General features: G+C 38.2%; 3 protein-coding genes across 10 annotated transcripts in view; 1 reads left to right on the plus strand and 2 right to left on the minus strand.

The window, feature by feature from the left end:
• The window catches only part of RAB27A (RAB27A, member RAS oncogene family), a 39027-nt gene extending 37367 nt beyond the window's left edge, over positions 1–1660 (minus strand). For 2 of the 4 annotated variants that reach the window (XM_068957911.1, XM_068957916.1), the window contains exon 1: positions 1559–1659. The gene's annotated coding sequence lies outside the window, so the exon portion shown is untranslated. Of the gene's footprint in view, positions 1–32; positions 123–1558 lie in introns of all 4 variants that reach the window. The other 2 variants (XM_068957913.1, XM_068957920.1) reach the window with 2 other exon arrangements.
• A 19-nt stretch (positions 1661–1679) lies between these two features.
• On the plus strand, positions 1680–10837 carry PIGB (phosphatidylinositol glycan anchor biosynthesis class B). The gene is made up of 12 exons (XM_068957909.1): positions 1680–1809; positions 1896–2031; positions 2335–2452; positions 3108–3212; positions 3383–3513; positions 4112–4252; positions 4679–4730; positions 5194–5405; positions 6767–6831; positions 8738–8948; positions 9581–9761; positions 10333–10837. Exons 1-12 carry the CDS (start codon positions 1695–1697, stop codon positions 10450–10452), a joined length of 1587 nt encoding a protein of 528 aa, XP_068814010.1. The 5' UTR covers positions 1680–1694; the 3' UTR covers positions 10453–10837.
• Positions 6860–26638, minus strand: part of CCPG1 (cell cycle progression 1) — a 29449-nt gene continuing 9670 nt past the window's right edge. For 4 of the 5 annotated variants that reach the window (XM_068957905.1, XM_068957904.1, XM_068957906.1 and 1 more), the window contains 7 exons: positions 26038–26149; positions 24971–25050; positions 24581–24782; positions 20111–20365; positions 16608–16729; positions 13521–14920; positions 8737–11575 (listed from right to left, as the gene is read on the minus strand). In XM_068957905.1, the coding sequence (XP_068814006.1) occupies positions 11395–11575; positions 13521–14920; positions 16608–16729; positions 20111–20365; positions 24581–24782; positions 24971–25050; positions 26038–26149 (2352 nt within the window). In that variant the 3' untranslated portion in view covers positions 8737–11394. Of the gene's footprint in view, positions 7033–8736; positions 11576–13520; positions 14921–16607; positions 16730–20110; positions 20366–24580; positions 24783–24970; positions 25051–26037; positions 26150–26638 lie in introns of those variants that run through there. The other variant, XM_068957907.1, reaches the window with a different exon arrangement.

Here is a 26638-nt window from a genome sequence, read left to right on the forward strand (position 1 = left end):
CCGCACTAGCTGTATTTCGCCCTCCTCCTCACCTGCAGCACCTAGTCCACCTACTGCTGTCCTCTCCTCTTCGCTCCTGTAACATCTATCCACTGCCTGCAGTCATCACGTCCTTCCGTGACCTTAAATAAAAGCACATCCAGGGAAAGGATTTCTTCCTTCATGGTAGCAAAGCACGATTCTACAGTAAGACCAAAATCTGAGAGAGTTTCTCCTCAAAGGTCTGCACGTTTTTCATTTAGATTCATTAAAACCTTGAAATTCTTACTGACCTTGCTTCCTGTAGTCTCAGGTCTTGCTTGCTGGGCCGGAGCGATGGGTTACAGAAAGGCTGCCTACTGCGGGGCTAACGCTGCTCTACCCAACCACACGCTGAAGCGCTTCTCGAACTACGACCTGACTTTGGGCAACCCACTGTCCCCCAAGAGCCGATTAAACAGGCAGACCCACCCCAAGAGACAGATGGCGCAGCACAGCCGCCAGGGACGGACCAGAAAGTTCAGCCCACGCGCTCCACCTCGGAAGCGCTGCCGGCCACCGACGCCAGGTAGACGCCCTCCCCGCGGACGCGGAGGGAGGCCAGAGCCGAGAGGGACTCGGCCGTCCCTCCGCTCAGGCCGTTTGTCAACGCCTCGCCCAGGCTGGCTCTTCCCCCCACTCTTCGTTTCTCTAGCTGAACGTGGGAAAGGATTGCAATACATGTATGGGCACGTGTGTGTGTGTGTGTGCGCGCACATATGTAAGCACACAGAGATAAAAGCCAAGAACACAGCTGGGCACAGCTCTCTCACCCGCCACCAACACAACCGCGATCCCACAGGGCTGGGATAAAGGGACTGAATCGGCGACAAGTATTTGCGTAAAAGTGGTGTTTATAGAGGACCAAATCGACAGAAAACCACACGGGCATCGAATACAAGAGCACAGCGGTGACGGCTCTTTCCCGGTTCCCGGACGGTCACTTCAGTTGAGGCATTAACGCGCAGCCAGAAGCGCTGAGCGTTTCACGCACACGCCACCCGCACCCGGCTACCCGCCCTCGCCTCAGGGCTGCCGGAGCGGAGCAAGGGGGCCCTCGGCGCGGCGGGCGGAGCCGACCACGGGCAGGGGCGTCCTCCGGGTCCGGGTCGGTGCGCGCTGGGGTCTCTATCCGCGGCGGCGGCGGCTCCCTCAGGGTCTCTTCTCGGCGGGGTCGGGGGTGGGGGCGGGGTCGGGGGCGGGCGGGCGGCGCGGCGGGAAGACGGGCCCGTAGATGTAGATCCCGCTGGCCACGCCCAGCGCCACGGCCAGCGCCACGTGCGGCAGCGGCAGCCGCCCCCCCATGCCGACAGGCGGCGCTGCCTCGCCCGGCTCGACCCGGCCCGCCGCACCTGCGCACCGGGATACGCGTCAGGCCCGCGGCCTCCCCCTCAGCCCCCGCAAGGCCCTCAGGGCCGGCAGGCCTCCCGCGCTGCGGCGGCACCCGCTCCCCAGCGGGCCGAGGGCCGAAAGCTCGGCGCGCACCGCCCCGGCGCCCCGAGCCGCCCCCTGCTCGGCGGCGGCGGAGGCGACCGCTCACCTGAAGGACCGGCGGAGACCACGGAGCGGCGGCCTCCCGCCCGCTAGACTGGCCGGAAGGAAGTGCTTGGGCTGGCCCGGCGGCCGTGAGCTGCGCGTGCGCGCGCCCCCTCTCCCCCCCGCCCCGCGCCCGGCGGATGGAGGCGGCCGGCGGGCTGCTGGCGCGGGCCCGGCCGCGGCGGGCCGAGGCCGTGCGGCTCCGCAAGCGGCGGTCGGTGCTGTACGGCGCCCCCGGCGGGCGGCGCGGCGGCGGTAAGCGGCAGTAAGGGGCGGGGCGGGGCGGGGCGGGGGGTGCGGGCGGCAGCGGCGGGTCCTTGAGCCCGGCTGCGCTCCCGCAGGTCTGCCCGGGGAGAGCGCCTCGCTGCTGGCGCTGGCGGTGGCGCTGCGGGGGCTGAACTGCGTCCTGGTGCAGACGAGCTTCGTGCCCGACGAGTACTGGCAGTCGCTGGAAGTGGCGCATCGCATGGTGTTCGGATATCCTTCCGGTGGGGAGCCGGAGCGGCGCCGGCTCGGCCCGAGCGGCGAGCGAGCGTTCCGCCTGCCCTACCCCGCTCCTCGCTTTCGCTTCGCTGCGGAGCCGCTGCCGCTGTCCTGAGCGGGAGCAGCGCTTGGGCGGGGAGCTCCACCGCAGGAAGCTGTTAACGTCGTCAGTAACAAATAAGTGTCGCTGCTTTGGCTCAGCAGGGTGACTGTATTGATTGAGACAAGTCTGATACAGCCCAAATTGTAACTTTTCTTGTTTCAGTTGTTCATGATATATATCCTTAATGTTAATAATTATGGCTACCTGACTTGGGAATGGACAAATGGCTTAAGGGGCTATTCCTACCCACTGATCTTTGCAAGCATCTATAAAGTTTTACAGCTCCTGGCTAAGGATGATGTTCAACTGCTGGTAAGTTTAATTGGAATAAAAAATTGCATCTACTATTAAAATTTAATTTAAAAGCATTGTATTTAAATTCATTATATTTTTGATCATTGTCCACATAACATACAAAGCCTAGACTCTGACGCTTAGACAGCTGTGAGCGCACAGACTTCAAATCTGAAGCCTCTCTGAAGTTAACTCTTTTGCATGGGCGCAGAATCCATTCACAGAGCTCGAGTGACAGGACTGACGCCTGTGCCTGCAGAGGGTTATTCTTGGCCTTCATCAGTCTTCAGTTCCATGCCAATATTTTTTGCTGTTAGATCATCAACTGTTGCTCAGTGGTTCTGTTTTCCAGAAACTTGTACTAAACTCAGTATCAACAGCTGGTTTTTCCTTCAATCAGACATGCATGACAAATTTTTAAAATTCTCTTTTGAATTTCTGAAAACTTTCAGTTGAATTTCAGATTTTCATTGATTGTTTTGGCAGCAATACTAGTCTGACCAAAGGACCGTACTATTTTTCAAAAAATTATGAAAGCTATAGAGAATAATCACTAATTTCCTTAATATTTTCATGTTTGAGCAGTCTTTTACTAATTCACTAGTCCTCTCTTTGAACTTGGAACTTAACAGGTGTTGTTGCAAGGAAGACAGTTTTCACTTTTCTTATGTAGATATGGGTCCCTAGATTTGTCCAAGCACTTCTGGCAGCTTTCGCTGATGTGAAGCTTTACTCATTAGTGAGACACCTTGAAAACGCAGAAACAGCAAAGTGGGTGGTGAGTCTCAGCCTTCAACAAAATTTTATATGTATTAATTAATGCTGTCTGTTGCGGTGTGTGGAACAGCAAAATGATAGTAAGAAGAATTATCACCTTTATTTAAAACTACAGAATTTATTGTGTTAACATTTCTCCCTGTGCACCCTGTTGTTCGTAATTATTTTCAGTACTTCTGCCAGCTCTGCTCCTGGTTCACATGGTATTCCTGTACCAGAACTCTAACAAACACCATGGAAACTCTTCTTACCATTTTTGCTCTTTCCTACTATCCAATAAAAGGTTCCAAGATGGGGAGCAGGTGAGAAACTTCCTACTAAACAGTACTGGTAATCTTTGGCTTGGGATAATACCAATCAACTGATACCATTTAAAATGCTGCCTTTTATGTTAAAACATAAAGCAACCAAAACACCTTATTCACATAGCAGGAGTGATATTTTCTCAGGGTTTTTTTTTTGTTTGTTTGTTTTTGAAGCTGTGACATAGCAAGTATATAAACCGACCATTCTCCAGTCCCTCTACTTAAAGCATCACTTTATGGGAAATCTTAACTTAGACTTTAGAGGACTGGAGTTTGTGGTAACTTGGGAAAAGATAACAAAAGCTAGTTTGGATTCAGCCACAGGTGAATTTGTGGTCACCACCAGCTTTCTTTACCAGGTATTTCAAAACACATATGTCCTTCTCATTAGAAACTCCATGCAGTAAATTAATTATATGATTGTCAGCTCTCCTACCAAAGCAAAATATCTGCACTGAGAGAATCAGTTATTTGCAGTACGCAGAACTTTTGGCCAGAGACATGACACCGTTTAAATTGTTAAAATATCACTGTCTGCAGAAGAAGAGATCAGAGCTTCTGATAAACTTATTTTTCTTATGTTCCTTCATTCTAGTTGCAAATACTTAACTTTAATAGCACTTGCAATTGTTATTCGTCCCACTGCTGTTATTCCGTGGATACCTTTAGTCTTCAGTCATTTTTGGCAAGAACAGAAAAAAGTAGACCTTGTCTTACACAATTGCATTCCAGTTGGGTAAGTCCTTTCTGAATTTAATAACCTATGACGGTGCATAGCTGTTATCTTAGGATCCGTTTTAACACTACCAACTGCAACAAAGGCAGGAGACCCAAAAAAGCTGATTTAAGGAAAGAACAGGCTCCTTTTGCAAAAGCTTAAAGAGGAGGCATGCTTCCTTTAAATGACTGTGTATACTGCAAAAGAACACACAGAGCAACCTCATGAGAAAAAGACATGAGCAGGATTTCAGCTTAATCTGGGGGAGTCCAAGGATACTGGCTGACCGTGATGGCCACTGTAAAATGGCCATGGGCATGGGTAATATCAGAAGAGATTAGCAGTAACTGCTCGGAGAGTTTCGACAACAATCTAGAGAAAAGTACTATTTGGTACACAAACAATTCAAGTATTAGTAATGCAGTCAACTTTCCTTTTTTGCAGATTGGTCACAGCAGGAACCTCTTTAATAATTGACCGTGTGTTTTCCGGTAAGGTAAGATGCTCTAAACACACTTTGTAAGATAAAGGTTATTTTTAGCATTTTTAACATGGACAGATGTTTCAGACTTCCCTAGCTCTTTCACTGTCATTTCTGTGACTTCTAATCCTCGTCTGTTTGGCCTATCATCTCCAAGTAATAAAACCTTAACCACTGACTTACACCAGTTATTTTAAATTGTCAGAATGTGAGAATATTGTTTCAAATTAATAGGTTCAGTTCTCAGTTAATTGAAACTTGCTCTCAGCATACTAGAAATCTTGTAGACTTCTGTTTTTAACTGCTAAAGACTATGAACTCCATGAGGAGTCTTAGGAGAAAAGAGGTGAGGTTTTTAAGTATGAATGAAAATTCTGTATTGTTTAAGGGCAGCGGTGACTAGATAATTGAATGTATCTGTGGATTTTCACTTGGGATTCTTAAAGTTAACTTTTTCTCCCCCTTCCTCATCTCCCAGTGGGTACTAGTTCAGCTGAACTTCTTGAAATTCAACGTGCTGCAGAATTTGGGAACATTTTACGGTTCTCATCCTTGGTACTGGTACTTCACCCAGGGACTACCAGTTGTCTTGGGTACCCATCTGCCTTTCTTTATTCACGGCTGCGTGCAGGCACCGAAAAGATACCGTATCTTTCTAATAGCAGTGATCTGGACAGTGTTAGTATACAGGTAATTTTTGAAAGTGTCATAACTGTATTTACTCGTTGTATTTTTTTTAATCACAGCTTTTTTCTTCTGTAGAACAAAAATAATAGTATTCAGGTTAAATAACAGAACTTAAACTATCCAACTACTCCAAGACTGCTGTCACTTATACAATAGTTTCTGGAATTTTATGGACTAATACTGCTTGCATCATTAGCATACATCTATTTTTTAGAAGTGATTTAATCCTTAAGAAAATAATTCACCATGAAGTGCTAGGGAAAATGAAGAAAATTCTGAATTTACCTAACAACGGGTATTTGCTGCAAGCAGCAGTAGGACTAGTTAGAAAACTGTTTACTTGATGCCTATTAATGAAAATTGCATTTCATCTGTTTGTTTAATACATCCTGAGGAACACAAGAGGTTCTTAGACCTCTAACATTTACTCCATTCACAAGTCTGCAATACAGTTCTTAAGAACCTCTATTATAGGACTCTCATTTTAAGCTTAGAAGAAGGTAAGCCATTCTAAAGTATCAGAATTAGCTGTAGATGAAATGCTTTCAAGCTCTTCATGTAACACTTACCATTAAGCAACAGAAACTCTTAAAGGCAGAAAAAGACGTGGCAGATTAATAATTACTACGTAGTAAATGATATTTAGACTACAGTAGTAACAGAATACAGCCAAGCAGTAGCAAGGCCACAAATACCATCTCTTCCTTCAGTCTAACTCAAAACTGCATGTAGCTCTATTGGCTTTAAGCCTTTTTTTTTTTTTTTGGGGGGGGGGGGGGCAGGGGGGAGGGGTCTCCCTTAGTCTTGTAAGAATCTGTTTCTTCTACTTTGGTTCCCTTGGCACAAGTCTTAACAGTAATACAAAAAACCCCTAAAACTTGGCATGGGAAATAATGTGAAAGCTGTGCGTGCCAGCAAAATAACGCAAAGTTGTCTTAGCAGAGGTGAATTTTACTTTGTTAGATAAAAATGTGTATTTACATCTTAGCTCACCATCCACACTTTTTCTTGCTTTGTATTACAGAAAAAACAACTGGTAAAGTACTAGCTACATTATCACACCTAGTATTCATAACTCAAACCATTTAATTGCAGACAAATGCCAAATCATGGCAGCCAGGCACTGTTATTACTGCTTGGTTTAAATTGACCGAATAATCCTTTTAGTTGGAAAAAGCAAGATGTGTACCAATTGTGTTCTTGAAAAGTAATAGTTTACATGTTTCCTCTAAATTGATTAAATGCCAAAAACTTTTTCATATATTTGATGCTCTTCTTTCAGTCCTGCATGCTCCAAAACGTATTTTGTAAAAAGAACTGATGCATTTAACTTTTTCTGTAGTGCCATATCTGTTTTATTACAGCACGCTAAGCCATAAAGAATTCAGGTTCATCTATCCAGTACTGCCATTTTGCATGGTTTTTTGTGGTAAGCGTTTTGTTTTAAATGTCTTAAAATTTTCCTCGTATGTAAGTTTTATCCAAATATAGACTGTTAACAGTCAAAGGTTTTGTATTTGACAAAGCTTTCTTAGAACGAACCTAAGCTTTGCTTACAGCTAGAAAAGTCAAAGAACAGCAAGTCACTGAAATACAGGTAGAGCATCCTTAGCACGGATAACAGTGTTTCCTGTAAAAAAAAAATAATAAAAAAAAAATTTTAATTGCATCACTTATAATTTTTTAGCAATGCTACCCTTACAGTGACTTCCATTCTTTTGCTCCCGTGTAGTATTTTGTCCTCACGCACTTCTCTCAAATATGCTGAAACACAAATGCCTTTATAAGTGTGCAAAAAAAAAAAAAAAATTCAGCTTTTAAAGTTATCTGTTTCTAGATTCAGTTGTGTTAGTAGATGATGCTAGTCTTCCTATCTGCTCGTGAGTAACTACCACGAGCTGGAGGCTATTTATTTCACACACAAGTTTGGGAGCAGTTAATTTGAGTGCTTCTTTCTTTAGGCATAATAAGGTGAATTTGTTAAATTAGGAATACACTGTTTAAACTAACGTGGTTAACTTTGGAATTAGGGGTAGCTCACATGAACTGCTCCACTGGCATTTGAGTACTTTAATTTTTCTATCAGCACAGTTAGGTCGCAAAGAAAATCTGTCCACAGTTTAAACTGGAAGGCACACTGCTCTGACAGCCTAAGATTTTTCTAATGCATTAACAGCAACACTTAAATTATTCCTTTTTTCATTGCTGTTAAACAGAGAGCCTAATAAGGAAGTATTTTATATTTTACAACACCAGGAATTAGCTAGACTAGCCTAACATCTATAGAAAACGTGACATTATAGTCTAAAACCTAGTAAGCAGGAAAAAAGCTTGTTAATTTTAAAATCATTTCCAAGAACACCTAAAGATAAGCTAACAGTGTTTCACAAAAGCTGAAAAGAAAAAATGTCTATAATAGAATGTTTCCACTGGTGTTTAAACCACGGCCTAATTATGGGAGTTTGTTTTCCTCTAAGATAAAGATCTACAATTTGTTAGAACATAGACTAACTGAAGACTATAATGTAATATACTTGTTCTGAAACAAGCCTATTCTGACTTTTTTCTTTTGATTCGGTAAAGGTGAATCAAAAGAAGAATTAGGCTGCATAAGCACATCAGGGTCTTCGGATAGGTTAGAACATGAAGGTATCTTCTGTGACAGGTTTATCTAAGGTTGTGGCTGTAAGAAGCAGGTTGCTACAGCTCTCTCCCATGAGGAGAAATGTCACTTCTCCCCCCCCCCCCTTCTTGAAGGAGCTAATACTAGGAAAAGATATGGGAGACAGATGGAAGAATAAGCTTTTCCAAGGGTGGTGGCCTAGAAATTAATAACAATAACAACTATACCAAATTTATGAAGGGAACGCTGTAGCTATCGGCATGCTGGAGAAAAAGAATGCCAAGTAGCCAGTAGCAGGGTACGTGCCATTCGTTCTGGCTCTGCTGGTACATGTGTAAACCAGAACACATCAGTAAGTCATCACATACCAGTCATGCAAACTACTGAATGGACTATTACTTCTTCACAATAAATGAAAATTCAGCTCTAAACAGGTAAAGCAGTGGCTTTGAAATTTTACTTCTAGACTCCAAGAGACAGTACAAGCTTAACATTTATATCGTTATATCCAACAAGAGAAAAAGGTTAGCTTTTGAATTTCTGTTCAAACGGTAAAGACTGGAGAGGACAGTGTATTAAGAAAATACTTCAAAACAAGATATTGTTTTAAATCAAGTAATAGTTTTCCAGTAAATTATGCTATTTTCAAAAAAGACTGTGTGAAATTGTTAGTATTTACCTGTCTCTAAAACTTACTTATATGTTTCTGTAGGATATTCTTTGAAACAGTTGAAAGCCTGGAAGAAATCTGCAGCAAGTTTCCTGCTTTTATCAAACTTACTCCCAGCCCTGTATACAGGCTTGATTCACCAGCGAGGCTCTCTTGATGTTATGAGTCACGTACAGCAACTCTGTAATAGCTCTTACCAGTCACAAGCTTCTGTGTTCATCATGATGCCATGCCACTCTACTCCATTTTACAGGTAATAAAATAGCTAATAGAGTGCATAATATTACAATTCATGTACTTAAGTGGAAATTAAGATTTTCTTCCTAAACTTAATGAATTGAGAGGGACAAGCGTACATAGGAAAAGTTTTGGGTTTTTTTATACAGTTACTATAGAATGAATTGGGAAAATGAGATAAATGCTTACTCCACAGAATAAAATTCAGCATCTAAATTTTATTTATTTTAATGGCATGTTTTGTTTACTAACTGGATGTATTGAAAACTTCTTGGAATAGTGACTTCAGTCATTGTATGTTATAATTAATAAAACATCAAGGCAGATTTACAAAGTGAAGCTGATTTTCAAAAGTACCTTTTATTTAAGGAACTGATGTTATGCAGATGGTATTTTTGTTAAGATAAATCTGCCTTCTGTGAACTGCTAAAAATATCGTCACAGGTGCTTGGATCTGAATGTACTCATTGTACTTGTTCTTTCATATGAAATACAGAAGGAAAGAAAACATTCCCCTGTGCGTGGCTGGCACAGGGGAAAAAAAAGTAATTATTCCACCTTCAAGTGATAAGTCATTTCAAGTCTTGGATTTGGGTCAGTTTATCCTGAAGTGTTTTGTTTTATTTTTTTGTTTCTTTTCCTCCCTAGCCACGTTCACTGTCCTCTAAAAATGAGATTCCTTCAGTGTCCCCCAGACCTAACTGGAAATGAGAACTATATTGATGAAGCAGACTTATTTTACTCCAATCCACTTGCCTGGCTTAATGAGGAGTTTTACAACGATACGTTATTACCCAGCCACTTGATCTTCTTCAGTGTGCTAGAACAGGTATGGTAACTGCAAGGATCTAGTCTTCAAGGCAAGTTACAAAAGAAATTAAGGTAGAGTTATAACAAAGTTTTTGAAGGCTAATGTCCATAGCTTTTTAAAACACATAACTTTAATAAAACCCTCTAGTTCATAACATAGTATACCCACTGTTCCAGTGATATATACTTCATATTCATGTATGCCCTCTTGCAAATTCTACATGCCATAAGGTATTGTTTTATGGAATTTTCCTCAAGCCATACGAAAAATCAAATGTGAAGTTCCCATAATTTTACGCTTTTAAGTAAGTGACTTTATATAGATCCGTAACAAGTAACAAGGCCTCTCGTCAGAGTACGTGTTCCCCTCAATTCTTTCACAAAGTCTGTGTACTCAGATAACTGTCTGGTGAAGATCACTCCTTGATAGGATCAAACAGGATAGGAATCTCTTGTTCCAGCAGCCTTTCCTAAATAAAGGACAAAACTTCCAGGTGGTAGTTGAAGTGATGGTTTCCAGAAGACTTTGGAATACAGATGCTTCCAAATACAATTTTTGACTGTGCAAACTCATATATGTTCATTTACAGGAAATATCATCATTTCTAGCTTTAAAGGGCTATGAGAAATCTGCCACTGTCTTTCACACTCATGTACCTCAAGGACGAGTAGGAAGCCACATCTATGTCTACAGGAAAAAGCTGAAATGAATTATGCCTGAAGATCAGTTTCGAGACTTAAGACCTAATGAAAGCAGTTTTACATAGTTGTACTACGCTTAAAAGATCTTACACTACTGAAAAGAGAGGGTAGTGAGTCTGAAACCGGGTAAGTAACCTTGGGAAGTCTGATTAGGCAGCTATTGAAACTTCTGTTTTGTTCAAAACATTGTTTTGAAACATCTACACCTTTTCCTGAAAGCAGCTTCAGTGCCAATACAGGGAGGGCTAGAAAGATAACACTAGAGATCATCAAGACCAAAGCTATCCCATGACCATTTCTACAGTAAAAAAGTCGGACAAGACTGGACCATTTTTTAATATGGCTGTACAGCTATGCTAGATTTGTATTTATAAATAAAGACTTTTACCCACACTGTCTCTTTATTTTTCTTCCACAATATGCAGATATGCAAGACATTTCAAGTGCTTAAATCAGCAAGCTGATTAGAGTGCAGCACAGCAAATTTTTCACAATTCAACAGGCTCTTGAATTCCCAAAAGACAAGAAACAAGTACAAGATTACAAGACACTAACAAATACATTATCGTAACATCTTATTTTTTGAAGGATGAGATGAAGTTAGTATATCAAACATTGGGAGTTAATCATTGGTACGTTATGCACGACTCAAGCTTGAACTACCCTAATGGAATGCAATTAAGCGTATTTTTCATACACAAGTCATTGCATGCCTAGTTTCTGTAACAATACTGCGGGCACCCAAACTATCATCACTTCAAAAGAACAGTTAAAGCAACAGTAGAGATTATGCAAATTAGAAAGCTTGACTTCTGCCTCTTAACAAGGATGTAAAAGTCAAATCACTTAGAGTAAAAATTTGCATCTTGCTGCTTTGTTGAAAAACAATTAGTTTTCAGAGAGGATGTGAATTACTTATTTTAATCTTATTTTTACCATCCATAAATTACTTAATATTTTGGATCAAAAGGTAATTGCCCCAATTCTATTTCAAGATTTGCCATGTGTCTTCCATTACTGCGACCATGTTTATACCATTTACCTTCTCTTTTATTACGTTGGTGGTACTTCTGAGCTTGTTTTTCATGTCTGGAATTTTCAGTTTGTGTAAAAGAAGGCCTTTTAGGTCGACTGCAAGGAGTAAACAAAAGCTTATTACTACTCTTAAGAAAACACCTCTCTAAAAGCATTTTGAAACAAAATTACATTGTCAAGAACAGCTTTTAAGGGGCTGAGGTTGGTTGAAAAGAAAACAAATTCAAATCAGTATTAGGAAACAGTCCTTTCTATTGCAAGGAAAACAGGCAGATTTGGTTTTGCTTTCATTTTTTTACCATCACTAAGCTGGTGTGTTTAAAGGTAATTGTCTCTTTCTAAAAATACAAGCGCTCTGCAGCTGGTTGCCCAAAGTTCTGTGAAGAATAAAGCCTAGTGAACAGCTGTTGGAATATCCCTACCATGATGCTTGAGTAGAGGTCCGAAGCTATGATTTTTTCAGTTAGTCCATTCTGCTCTAGAAAATAATGAAAGCTTCCTAGAAACTTACAAAAAAATAGTTCACAAACACAGGCACTTCAGGGGTTCTCATGTATATAACTATAATCAGGACTTTACTACAAAGAGAAGGCTGGTGATGGTGAAGCACTGTTGCTCGCCTGTTGTGGTTTCTCAAGCAGAGTTCCAACAGGACATAATACTGTGCTCTTAGCCTATGATTATACGAGCTAGGCTTCTGCTAAATTGAGGTAAGGCTATTATCCTTAATGTAAAACAAAGTTTTGTACAATACTATGAGTAAACACATATGAAATTCTTTCTGCAAACTGAATGAAAGTGCTCAAAAGTCATGTGAATTAATCAAAGTCCATTGTCATAATGAACGGGTAAGAGGTACTTGAACTATAAATAAAATTATGACCTATAACATTGTCATGTCTTTTTCAAAACTACATATGAGAAAGTGTTCCTTTTTAACTGATAGAAGTATCAGCCTCAGTGCTCAACCTTCCATAAGGCAAAGTACTACTTCACGTGAGAGTAAACAATCCCAAACTAGTACAGCGTTTAGATTTCTTGCTGCAAAAAACATGTGAAATAGTAAAGTGCTTAAATCCAAAAGATTAAACCTTACTAAAGAACTGCATCTTGATCTAACTATTAAATATGCTTTGCACTGAATATTAGCATGGGGAAAAGTTGCATTCTGTCCAGACACCTAGTTTTTAATATGCATAAGTTCAAAAAGTTTTTTTTCTTGCGTGACCAGAATAAACACTAGCACAAGAGAACAAGTAATCAATCTTGTAGTAACAGTGACATTAAAGTCCACATAAAATGTAAAACGTAATTGTTTGTTCCAGAAAGAACAAGTTCCAAACAATGATTAAGGCCGCTTGCTTAATTTTCTTTCACCCATGTCTATGCAGTAGAAACAGTCTATCATCTCTAGCTCCTTTGGGCCAGCCAGACAGCATAGTGCAACCGCTCCCCAGAAGCCTTGAGAATAGCATGAAATACAGGAAGCCATGTAGCAGTGTGGGAAACGATTCACGTCAAGGTCCTTTGTATGTAAAGCCTGAACAAAATTGAGTCAGGATCTGAGCAGCAGCGCCGTTTGAGCAGACCTGCTCTAAGGGTATAGACTAACTCAGCACTGTGCTGAGCTACACAAGAGTAATGAATCCCTGAAGAGCCAGCAGGGAAGCTATCTGCCAGAACAGCATTTTGAGACTGCTCAAATATACCTGAAAACCTCCCCATTTACAGAAGGACAACAGGGAAGTCTTACAAGTTGGTGTTTTCTTGTGAAATGGCCTACCTGAGGGAATGAAAAACTATTGTAGATGTTGAGTCTAGACTAAGCAGTCCTACTTGCAGCTACAGTTTTCTATCAGCAGAAATACTAAACTGCGCTATGTAGAGTGGATCTGTAGTACATCTCCCACCTAACAGGCAAAAAAAAAAAAAAAAACCCTGTCTCAAAGGCTAGACCCACCACCTATTAATACAAGGAGACTAGTTGTCTTTACAAAGATTACTTCATTTTGTTAACAGTTCAGGAAATACGGAAACAAACCTGGGTCCATATTGGGGTGAATTATCATAGTGAAAGAAGTATCTGTAGATGTATTTGTCCAAATCTTCAAACACTTTTTCATTATTATTTTGATATTCCTTCATATCTTCCAGGTAATCCTTGACATCGTTAACAAAGTCAGTGAACAGCATCTGGTCATGTATAAAGACCCCATTATGAAAAAACTTACTGATGAAATTTTCTAGTTCTCTCCAGTGATGGAAGTTATCTACAACTTGTTGCAAATACTTTTTCATGAGCCGATTAAATTCATCCACCCTGATAGGATCTGATACTCTGTTAAAGAGACTAATGAATTCTTGATGAGCACATTCAAAAATACCAGAGCAGCCCTTTAGGACAAACTGATGTTTTCTATGACACGCAGGGTCATTGAGACATTTCTGTGAATTTGTATCTTCTTCAAATGTAAACTGCTGTTTTCTTCCGTCTTTGAATTCTTTTGGCATGTTGGGTCCTCTAAAGTGCATGTGCTTCAGATTCTCATGAGAGTTATGTTCTCGGTAAGCAGCTTTAGCTTTCTTGTTTGCCTCATATCTTTTATCATTTGATTTCTTTTCCTTTTCATCAAATATGTTTTTTGTGGTATCTTTGAAGTGTCTGAATGTAGACTTTACAGAATCAGAGAATTTTTTCAGGTTTTCTTTCACTGCTTCTTTAGCCTGCTTAATCTTTTCTTTATGGTGTCTTACAAACTCTTTTGTGGAATTTTTCATAGCATCAAAAGTTTCTTTAACTGAACCAAAAAACGATTCTTTTGATTTCTTTTTAGTCTTACTTTGCCCTTTATCACCTTTCTTTTGTCCTTTCTCATTCATTTCCTGTTTTTCAGTTTGGTCTTTTGCTTCAACATACAGCTTCTCCCATAAATCAGAGCGCTGTTGCTCAAAGTTGAGCTTTTTTTCTAGTTCTACTAGTCTTTCTCGCAAACTTTCTATTTCTTGGTTTTCTCTTAGCGTATCATCATTAGCATTGTCAGGTGTTTGATGAGAACTTAACTGTTCCAGTTCTTTTTTTAGTGCTTCTGTAACATGACGTTCTTTGTCCAGTTCTCTCCTTAACATTTGTGCTTCTGCAAAGAGCGTTTCCTTTTGCCTAAGAAAGTTATAGTTTTTTTGCTTTTCCTCTTCCAAATGTTCCCTTAGTTTCTGATTTTCCATGACAATAGACTCAGTGCTAGTACCTTTATCTTCTAAGTTTCTAATTTGTTGCCTTAGCTTCCTTAATTCTTCCTGAAGTGAGGCCAAAGCTTTTTCTTCCTTCTCTAGAGATTCTCTTAAGTGCTGATTTTCTGCAGTAAGACTTCTCTTCTGAGATTCAAAAGACTTCTTCTCCACCTCAGTAGAGGTCAAACATATGGCAAGGTCTCCCTTCAGTGACTAATACAAACAAAAAGAAAATGAGCAAAAATATTATGATTAGAATTGTTACACTTTTAACTAGAAAGATGAAAGACCAAGGTATTCTAGGCAGAGTTTACTTGTTGCTTTGGATGCAGTGGCACATGCTACAGCAAGATGCAAAAATAGAACCAGTTTGTTTATCTCAAATACATACACACAAACACGTTCTTGGCAACAAAGACCATGTGAGAGGCTCCCCCTTCCAGCTAGAGGTTATCCACCCCTTGTTCATATTGATTTAACTGGCTGTAAGATAGTAAACTAGATGCCTGAATTGAGAGAAATGAAAAAAATCTTTGTTTGCTGTTTTTTTTATAGTCAGCAATCTGAGTTTACAGTATAGACACATAAATAAATACATTAACAGAAGCAAGGGCATTAAAAAAAAAAAATCAACTGAGGCAGAAATTCAAGAACTTATTTCGAATTACATTTGTTGCTGAAAACTGTGGTCGTGTAACTGTAATACAAGAGGATTCCACCAATCTCTTGGTATCCTTGACAAACTCTCAAACGTATTCAATTATGTGTAAATATTGCTGTCAGCAACATAAAAGAAAGCGTTAAGAAAATAAGACCCCCCACAAAGCACTCCCTAATCTTACCTCTGAATTATCTAGAGATGACAAAGTAAAATATACATTGCTGAGTGTTTGAGAAATTAGTAACCTTTAACAGTTTAGAAAAGCAAATTCCTAAAACCTGCAGGTTCAACATATAATAGGTTTTTACTAGCATAGTTCTATTTCAGCTGTCTTCATTGATGAAACCCTGGCATTACATCATACGGAAAGAGACAATCTACCCAAATTACTCCTAGATTACTACCTGAGACTGCATATATGGAAAAAGTCTGTTTAAACAGATTCCAGTGCCAAATGGCAGAAACAAAAGATCACAGAGCATATGCTATATGTTCTCCAAAAAAAAAAAAAAAAAAGTTAACAAGTAGATCCCTCAAGTTCCGTTTTAGCTGGTTTCTGGACAGACTTAACATGTAGCCATACGTACAACTCTATGTTACTCTGAATCTCAGAATAACCAAAAAAGAAAAACCAATAATTTTATAGCCATTTAATGAAGAAAATGAGTCAGCCTCATCACTACTGCTATCTCTTCTTTCAACAGGGAAGTGTCTGACTTTTCTGTTATCTATTTTGAGCCCTTTTTTAAAGCATTTCTAAAGGACTAATTCTAAAAATATCCTATGTATATGCTGTAACCCCTAATCAAAGAATTGTAACACGGAAATCTAACTTAGATTAAACATACGGACACCCTCATGAGAAAAAAGCAAACAACTAGGGACATTTTTTAAAAAGCTACAATACAGAACATCTGTATTTCACTGCTCTCTTACAATATGCAAACAGAGTCAAATTGACAATTTATGTTCTTTTTGAGCTGTCAGTATCTTGACTCTCAGAACCCAGGCTAGGTATCATCGCCTGCTAACCTCAGTTGACACCTGTTTTATATCTTATTTCAGCATTTGATCAAATTACAAAAACTTCATCAAGAGTTGGGGGGCACGGGACAAAAATCACATTCTCAGAACTTTCAAGAAAAGTATGTAATACATTTGATTAACTAATCCAGCTCTGTGTAAACTCCACAGGGACATAAGAATAATCTTATGATTTACAGCTAAACTCATACCTACCCCTGCTTTATGATGTGCTTTATCTCCTTGCTCTTGTTGGCACTGGTAAAGGTCATCTTTCATATCTTTAAATTCACATGTCTTTGTTACCAGCTGCTGACGTTTCTGGATCTGTATTGTACCTACAAAGATAAAACTTTCTTTTGATAGGCTGACTCACAGTAGTTAGAGAAAAAGACCAACCTAAACATCAGCCTCATTTTCTCTGCAAATTCAGAAGCATTCTTACCTTGTAATTTCTGCCCCAGTACTTACTAAAAACATTTTAACACAGTAAAGATTATAAAACCAAATTGTTATAAACTCATTTTGTTTCTTCCAATGGGAAGCAACTTCTCAAGCAGATCCCAAAATTCTCCATTACACTGTTTTTTGTTTGATGAAAACAAATTAAAGAAGTTTTTGAACATTATACAGAATTAAGTTAGATATAAATCAAACAAAAGTTATGTAGGAAAAGATGTTTGTGATTTTTTTTTTTTTTTTTTTTAGTAACATGCAAGCCAACCAGGATAAAAAGGGAGAGCATTAATCCAAGCATTAACCACTTTGGAACTACAGCTTTCACTGTTAAATAAAGTTATATAAATAAGAGGATATTGGCACAGTATTTAAACTTTCATGGAGAAATACAATTTTTAAACACTGCTTGCAAAGCAGCAAGTATTTGCAGGCCTAATCCTGTCATTCTTATCCATTAAAGTGAAGGCTGAATAACTCAAAAGATCCTATCTTTAATTGTTCGATAAATGCTGACACATGCTATTTTTCTGAAAAGTATTTTCATGGTACTAGCGCCTAAAATTTACTATTATATAACACTTCTTCACCAGTACTTCCCTACCTATGGATGCACGTGGCACTTAAAGTTCAAACAGTGATGCAGGTTTTTTTTTTTTTTCCTTTTAAGATTCTCTTAAGTTGGCTCTACAGCAGATGGCAACAACAATTTTTAGGTCTTTCTTTCCAACTCAATGCAACTTATGCAGAGTTCTATTTCCGCGTTGCAGGGATAGGTTAACATTAAAAAGAAGAAGTTGAGTAAATGCTATTACACTGATGTATTTTTATGCTGTCTTAAGTTCTACTTAGTGTATTGTCAAGTATGAAATTGAAGTAATAGAGTGCTCTATTAAACCAAGTTTTAATTGAACGCTTCAACTCAAAGGGGAAATGATCTGTATACAGCAATGATTTTCCATTCACGCAACCCTAAAAAACATCAACTGGAAGGGTATATCCCCATATAAATAAAATTTAAAAATACTGAAGGATCTATCTTTTATAGGTCATTTTGAAAACGTCCATTGGTCCTAAAAACATGAAGATTTAAGGAATTCATGTTGAAATACCAAAGAGAAAACTTACTGTTTCTCTTTTTCTGAGGACAGAATCATCGTTCACATGGAATAAGTAAAAACAACAACCATCAACACACAAAGGATTATGAAGACACTAAAAAAGCATGTAACAAGGTACCATTCAAATTTATATAGATCATCTGAATGTCCAAGGAGAGACTTCCTATCGACAAGATTTTCCTAACTTCAGCTCTTCCAGTTACCTATTGTTCCTGGAAAGCTTGCTCTCTTTGAGCTCCTGATTCTTTCTCAATCTTCAGATCTCCTTCCTAGAGTATCCCAAAGCCAGGTAACTCAGTTTTATATCAATAACGATACAATTATTGATTAAAACCTAATCCTAGTTGTCTTCTACATCTTTAAACATGGAATGGGATAAGCCCTACCCAGAGCTCCAGGACTCCTTTAAAGAGGAAAGACTGTCCTGCTACTGACTAAAAAAGCGTAATTTCATAAAAAGTAACCCTTTCCGATCCTCTTAAACAATAATTAGCCTAGCATTAAAAGAATATTGTGGAACACACTTGTTCCAGGCTGAACGGTGAAAATTGCAAAGAGAAGAAATCCATCTCCATCTCCACACAGGAGCACTTTGCATGCATTAGCCAACACAAAACCATGAAGAACTTTCACTTGAACAAACATAAACTAAAACCACACAGAACTGCCTTCTTTTTGCTGAGAGAAAAAAAGATCAGCGCTGAGAATTTTTATTTAGAAATACAGATTCAATGAATGAACAAGTAGAAGCGACTCCCTTAACAAAGATGGGACTTGAATGCTTTTACAAAACATATTTCTCATCCATATGTCTCAAAGTTATTTAAAGGGACGGTATTTATCATTAATCCCAATTTAAATATAGAAAAAGCGATAATCAGGATTGAAACCACTTCCTCAAGTTACCACAGCAAAGCACTATCAAAAGCTGATCTAGTCATTTTATTCCTCTCTGCTTCTAGCAAGCCAATACATATCAGTCAGTTTCTTCACCAACTATTAGTAGCTGCAACTGCAAGCAAGTGCTAAATAAACGGTATTTTACATGACTGGATTAGTCATTCTTGTAATCCTGCATATGCTAGCAACTGTTAAGACTTGATTTTTTTTTTTTTTAATATAAGCATACATACACACACACACATATATTTACACACACATGTACACACACATGCATACAATTTAGTCTGAACCCAAGCCAAGCATCCACAATAACTCATGACTCTTACCTTCAGGTTTACCTAAGAACAGAAAAAATTATGTTCAAGTGAAAATTACTGTAAGTCTTCCAAAATAAATGTCAAAACTTACAGATTTCTAACAACTACTAAAAAAATCAAGCCCAATTAAAATTGTACTTCCAGTCTCATATGGAATCACAAGTCTTCTTACTGAGACACGTTTTCACGTAAACTATTTTTCAGGCTCGCATGAGTATTTTTAAAGGCTCTACCTTTTTTTTTAATCACTTAAAATATGTATTACAGGATTAGGATTGCACTAGACAGATTTAGATCAGTACTGAGTTCTGTTATTTTGTTAAACGCAGCTAATACAATCTGCATAATGCTCAGGCTTGAAACTTAATAGAAGAGAATCAACTTTAGGCCATACATTAAGAACACAGAGAAATTGCTGCTATCTTGGATTCACTGAGCTACTCAGGAACCGCAAAGACAATTATAGCTTTTGTTTCTCCATTATAGAGAAAAAAATATTGATACTATGAACTGCTGTAAAATTATGCCCATCTTTTCCATTTATTAGCTGAATAAATATCGGACAAGAGCCTGTGATGGCTCTCTGAATCTTCTTGGATATGAGAGCACTACCACAAATTTATTTCAAAAGAAAAAAATGTGAAAAATGAAGTGTACGCACTGCATTATGAGAAGAACAATAAGTTTCTATCTGGAAGAACAAAAAAAAACTAAATAAAAATGAATTTATGTGTGGTATACATTAAATACAAATGCATTGCTGAACGGCTCCCTTTTATCATCCATACATTAGCTGTTGCTTTTTCTTGTTTTTAGGTTTATATTGTTAGCAGAGAATAAGAAAAATCAGAATCAAAATGAAACTGTATTTGTTAGGCACATAAGCCTTCAGCTCTACATATTTTCTTTTCTATAAACTCACCATAGAAGTGTCCAAAGCCCATGCTGATTGCTATCACCAAAGCTAGTATGATACATCTGTTAAGGCCACTACTGAACTGGCGCTTGTGTTGCTCTTCTCTAGGAGGTTCGGATTCTGGCTCAGCAGCCGGCCCTCCGTCAGATTCGGAGCTAGAGATCAGCCTCTTCTTAGCCCGACGTCTTCGTACTGTGGGACTGGACTGATTGCTAGTTTCATCACTGCTTGATTCATCATTGCTAGCCTGAGATGAAAAAACTGAAAACCAACATAGAACAGTGCTTAAAATGCATTAATTGTTGCTTTTAAAGTTAAATTAATTTAAATCAAGTACAAAAACACATCATACTTACGCAAAACGTATTTGGCATTTGTCTTTGAGAACATTACATAGCATCCAGCATAAACTATCACACAGAGAATTTTTTTAATTTCGCTTTAATTAAAGAATGTTTGGTCTCAAAGGTCAAAATTCAGTTTTTAAAGGAAAAAACAGATAATCTAGACAAAATTATAAGGAAAAACAGCATGGCAGGTGCCCATGCCTTATAATTCACCCATTAGAAAGTGTTTTTTTCAGATAACACTACCTTTAAAAGCATCTACATCTACTGCCTCTGCAAATTCTTGTGAAGTAGAATGGTTAAGAACTCAGTTTTCCTTCTCTTATAGGTATTGAAACTGAACTATTTCATAATAAAAGAGTAACAGTCACTAAAAGAAAGTCTTCAAAAAGGCACAGATGTGGTTTTATTATAATCTATTCAAATCACTTCATTCCCTGATCTACATCAACTGTAGACAAAAAAATTCCATTATAGTTCCATTAATATAGATATTATAACGCAGCTGAATAAAGCTTTGCATTACAAATGTATTTAAATGTTTATTACTTACCTTCAATAGCCACCATCTACTACCCATTAAACATTTAATCTACCTTCCAAAAAAGCCGTTTTCAACCATAGAAAAGGAACCACTCAGATGCCCCTGCCTAGTACTCTAGATCCAAACAGTTTTTACTGCCTCACAGATGTTTTGAACATTGGATCAGCCAATATCAGAAAAATAAATTCTAACCATACAAAACGACTCTCATAGTGTTTTTTGTAAAATCGTACTTATGATACCATTTGTATGTTCATGACCCTGTGACTCAAGCCACATATTCTAACTGGAAAACAACAGAGCTGTATTTGCTCCTTGCTGTTAGTGGTACGACTCAGTAAATGACACTCAGCATGACACTGTAAATAAAGTGATATAATCCAGTATATAAGCACTGATTATTTAATTTCTCTCCTCTGACAGCATCACTTTCAAGTATAAGGCAAATACCAAGGGGAAGAGGCAGGATGAACAGGAAGCTTTCAAATACCTGTGTTTGGGTAACTAACTCACATGTTTGGAATAGATTCAATGTGGTCAATGAGGCCTCCAGCACATGATGTGGTCTTCCCACTTGGGAAAGTAGGGTTCTAAATTTGATGCCTGAAATTACATGATGCTAACACTGCTTCAAGAAATATGGCTGTTCATTCTCATATCTGAAATCATCACTCAAATTTAGAGCTATTGTCTTTGAACATTTCACAAGGGAAAACCATTTGTTTAAACAAAGCCATGCACACATCTCTGAATAGACAAGAATACCAAGCAATGCTAGCCATAATCTAAGAAAAGCATTACCATTTAAGGTTCTTCACCAAAATTAAATTCTAACTTACCAGAAATGATTACAGCAACCCCACAAAAGACTACCAAGCAGCGTCTGGAATACTAACATGTCTAATTTCTGACTTCCGTGGACAAGCAACAGGTTAGATAGCAAAAGATAATTTCCTCCTTACCACAAAATCTATTTTTAGTGAAATCAGACTGACCAAGCAGACACTGCAATAAAGACAAACCACTTAAAGCACCTTACTTGACGAGCAGATTCTTAAAAGCATTTATATAATTTGACAGAAAAGGTCACTATTTTAGAACAAGCCATTTAAGCAGATGCAACCTTAACTTCCCCAATCCTGGCAAAGACAGACAAGCATCCATTAATGACTCTGTCAGGTGAGGGATATTCTTACTAGCATGCAGAGGTCAGACATATGAAGGATTACATAGGAAGAATTTAATGAGGTGGGTGTTATTTTTGCTTATTTGGTTTTTCAAGATTGTTTCAATAACCAAAGAAACTTACACATATGGAATACAAAAGTGGTTAAGGAACAAGCTGCCCCTAACCAAATGGGAAATTCTTTGATATATACCAAAGAACAAAAAATAGGGAGAGAAAAAAAAAAGGGAGGAGAAAAAAAGCTTAATACACAGCCACTGAAAAGCACTTAACTGACAAGTTGTCAACAGCATTACCCTTTCAGGAAAAGGTGACATTGCCTAACAGCAGCTGTAACAATTCAGTGCAAAGCTGTACTGCAACAGCCGTAGAATGAAAAAGAGTATAAATAAAAAAGTGTGATCACAGTAGCATTCCAAAACATTAGCTTCTGCTGTGATTTTAAAGGGGCAGATCTACACTACAAACCAAGTGATAACAACAGTGTCAGCTAAGGATGTGATTTTTTTTCTTTGTCGTTTCTGTACAGACACATGTCAAGTGTAGATGCAGTTTATTTCAGTATGAGGGCATTTGCTAGTTAACTTACTTCACTCATAAGGCAGTATTAAAACATTTCTCTTTGTGTGGTTGAGACAGCCTGCACTTACATAAGGAGGATTTGCCAGTACAACTGTAGCAAAAAATCTGTCCTTGTAGAGACATTTCAGCATCTACTTCAGGAAAATCTAAAGTTCATCCTTTTCCCCACACAACAGAAAAATCAGCAAGAACTTAGTGGACGACAAGCATTTCCATTAGTAAAAAGGTGCTGTGAACATTCTGACAGCTAACACTATGGCATTTTAAACAAATGCAAAAGTACTCAAGATTTTTTTTTTTTTTTAGACAATTCTTGGTCAATCGAATGCACTGTATTAAAGACCAGGCTGAAATCAACTTAAGAAATTAGAAGGAATAAATTAATCTTGCCAACCACACATACATTTGGAATTCAACAAATATCATTCATTTAAATGGTCAAGAGTAAGTCTTAAAATGTATTAAAAGTTTACTTCTGACCATTCTAAATAAATATATAAATTTAACACTTCTCAAAAAGCAAACAAAGCAGAATGACAGCTTAGCCATATTCTTGAGTAAAGACTGGCTTTCTGCATCTGTTTGGAGTATCACTACTATAAGATCAAGTCAAGTTGGTACTGATAATTTTAACAACACTCCATGCAAGCCATAAGCAATCAGCTTTACACAAGCTGATCACATTTAATCACACCACCTTGGAAAGGAAGACTGCGAGACACATGCTCTTTCACCTCATTGCCCCATCCCCTTATATAATCAGGAATCTTCCTCAGCTTCTCCAGCCAACTGACTTTTGTGTACAAAAACAGGAAGGAAAAAAAAAAAAACACATAAAACATTTTTAGAATTCTGCTCGGAAGAAAAAATAGATCAAACTAAACTTTAAATTAAAAATCAAGTCAAAACATTGAGAAGATTTAAAGACGATGACAGTTTTGTCACTAATCATCACTGCTCATAACTGGATGCTAAGCTGTCAGTTTCTGATTCCAATAGATACTGTAAGTATATACAAACCTCTGAAGATGCCAAATTCTACTTCTGAGCTAAAACACTGGTTAATAAGAAACAAACAACAACAAACAAATTTCTCCTGTAATAAACTTACTTTGGAAGGTAAAAATCAGTAACACAAAGGTGTTACAGGCACTAGAAGCCCTATGAAAGGTAATAAAGGGAACAGAAGAGACGACAAATAAGCAGCCAAATGGAATTAAAAAGGACTAGAGAACTAGAAGAGTAACACAATAATAATTTTTAAATTGTTCAAATTTTCATATCCTTCCCCTTGAATAACCTGCATTGCAGTACTGTTAAATACTGAGCAGATCTTAAAAAAAAAAATATTCTACATAGGCACGAAGGTAAGCAAAAAGCGTTTGTTGGTAGTTATGCTGCTACTAGTCTTCAGGATCCCAAAAATCAATTCTATCCCAGTAGCTGGTCATCTGTGCCAACCTTCCAAAAGCCCCCAAAATTGCCAAGATAAAGCCTGTAATATTTCTGTGAGCTAAAAGTTATTTTAAATCTCTAAAACATGCTGGAAATTTACTTTGTATGTTAAACAGTGAACACTTCATGGGAGAGGAATGCTTTCAAATTTACTAATTTTGAAAAACAGTACAGACATATGTTTGGACAAAGTCTGAAAGTCAGGGCAAAAAGAGTTGTCCTAGAAATTGCAAGTATTTGGATATGTACCTAAAAAGGATTTTTCCCCCCGCCTCCAAACAAAGAAGGCTCCCTGAGCGAAGACTTTTTTTTCTCCTGGTGACATTTTCGCACATAGTTGCTTAGCAATTTACTGCTCTTACCAGTTTCTGGTTGAGAGAATGCATACTGGCTGCTAGAGGAGGAACCCATGTTAAAATCCTCTGAGCTTCGAGCTGCTTCACCATGAGTTGGAGCTTCCTCCTGAGCTTGAGTTTCTTCCACTTTTGGAATCTCAAGCGTAACAATGTCAGAATCATCACTAACAGTCCCAACACAGGAACCATCATCAGGCACTTTCTTTCCCTAAGAAAATGGAGAATGTAAATATTATTCAAGTATTTACAATACAGAGCAATTACAAAATATAGCAAGAGTTTGTAATGCTTTAAAAAAGGAAAATTAGTATCTTTATTTTTATGCCTTCAAAATACTACTCGGCATTGCAAGTTGGTGCTCACAGAAGGCTCTGAATAATGTAACACGTAATTTACCTCATGAACTGTCTTGGTTTCCTCAAAGGCAGAGAGACTAGTTTCTACCACTGGTACCACTCCATCATTGTTGCACTGAACTATAAAATTAAAAAAAAAAGTCCACCAAAAAACAAAACAAGGGATTAAAAATAGTAATTCTACAAAGTGTCCTCAATCCTATATAGTATTAGAATGTTTAACAACGTAGGAGATTTTTATTATCCGGTCATATCAAGAAAGGTGTTCTGAAAATACACTAACTCTCACGTTTAATACCTCTCCAATAAGCATCGGAACCAAACAGTTTGTCATTATATAATGCAGTGGTTGGAGGATACTTAAACTCAACTGCTCATACTGTTCATACTCCAAGTAACCTATATACAAAAAGCAGTTAGACAAAAAACAACAACAAACCACTATACCCTAAGTTAACAGGATGCTACAGTACATTTGCATGGTGGAATAATTAAAATATTGTTCAGATAGTTACTAGTATTTGAATGTCTAGTCTTGGTTTTGCTAGGAGGGGCTATGAATTTGGAAACAAGCTGGTCAAGTTGAAATGTAACACTGGACCGGTGTCTGTTCTCATCCCAATATGAACGTTGTTAAATTTAACAATTAAAACAGAAAATTGAAGGATTTTCTTCATATGAACCTGCACTAGGACTTGCAATTCCAAATCAAGAAATGCTAATGCAATGTTACAATGCTGTTTTTTAGGCATAAAAAAATCTGATGGTTCCTTCCAAGTTACTCTTCTTTGACCTATGGCATTATTATAGAGTGTTTAATATATTAACAGTTCTTTTCTCAATAGCACTATCATAAACTATCTTCCAACTACACTAGCGTACACTACTCTAACGTATTGATAAAATGAAAGATATCCTACTAATTATTTCTATTTTAAGAAAAAAAATTAAAAGTTGATTACTGAGTGTTTTCCACAACAACAATCAAAAAAGTACTTTGACTGAGACTGAAAAGTATATTGTCTCTATTAAAATTACTAATTTTCTGCCAGTGCTACAACAGATAATTGCATTTTTTATGGAACTGCTCCCCTTTTAAGTTCTTACCTCTGAAATCAATTGGTTGCTCTTCTTGCAAAGAAACATATTCTTCGGAAATGAATTCATGGTTACCACTTGCGCTTCCATTTTCTGAAGTCACAGTTTCTATATCAGAACCCTGAAATTAAAGCGTTTTCAGTGAGCTTTACTGACCCAAAGCCCATTAACTGTGAAGTAGTAGGAAAAGGTCACAAAGAAACAAAACATTAAAAAAAAAATGAAATGACTAAAGAGAAAAATAAATAACCTTTAAAACTAAAGAAGATCTTGAGAAGTTAAAGAAAAGTGAGAGAAATATTCAGTAGCTAGGAATCAAATCTTAATATGCAACACTCCAAATGACCATGACTGAAAAAAAGGCAGAGAAATACAATTCTAGAAAAAAAAAAAAAAAAACAAAATGCAATGTGGACATCATGAAATGAACAGCTATACCAGGTATTCCAAATTGATTATTTCCTATTAATTTAATTAGGCCTATTTATTAGATGGAATTTATAGGGAGAGAGGAGGTTACCACCTGAGATTTGGATATAGGACCAAACTCCGGCATGTAAGCCCATGTGCTGTATGTACATACACACACACACACACCAACACGAACACT

The sequence above is a fragment of the Struthio camelus genome, chromosome 12, assembly GCF_040807025.1.
Source record: "Struthio camelus isolate bStrCam1 chromosome 12, bStrCam1.hap1, whole genome shotgun sequence".
Taxonomy (NCBI): Eukaryota; Metazoa; Chordata; class Aves; order Struthioniformes; family Struthionidae; genus Struthio; species Struthio camelus.

Excerpts from the sequence above, each read along its gene's own strand:
- PIGB (XM_068957909.1), top strand. The coding sequence starts at position 1,695 with ATGGAGGCGGCCGGCGGGCTGCTGGCGCGGGCCCGGCCGCGGCGGGCC. Across the intron at positions 4,253-4,678 it reads CACAATTGCATTCCAGTTGG|ATTGGTCACAGCAGGAACCT; the intron begins GTAAGTCCTTTC and ends CCTTTTTTGCAG. Across the intron at positions 9,762-10,332 it reads TCTTCAGTGTGCTAGAACAG|GAAATATCATCATTTCTAGC; the intron begins GTATGGTAACTG and ends GTTCATTTACAG.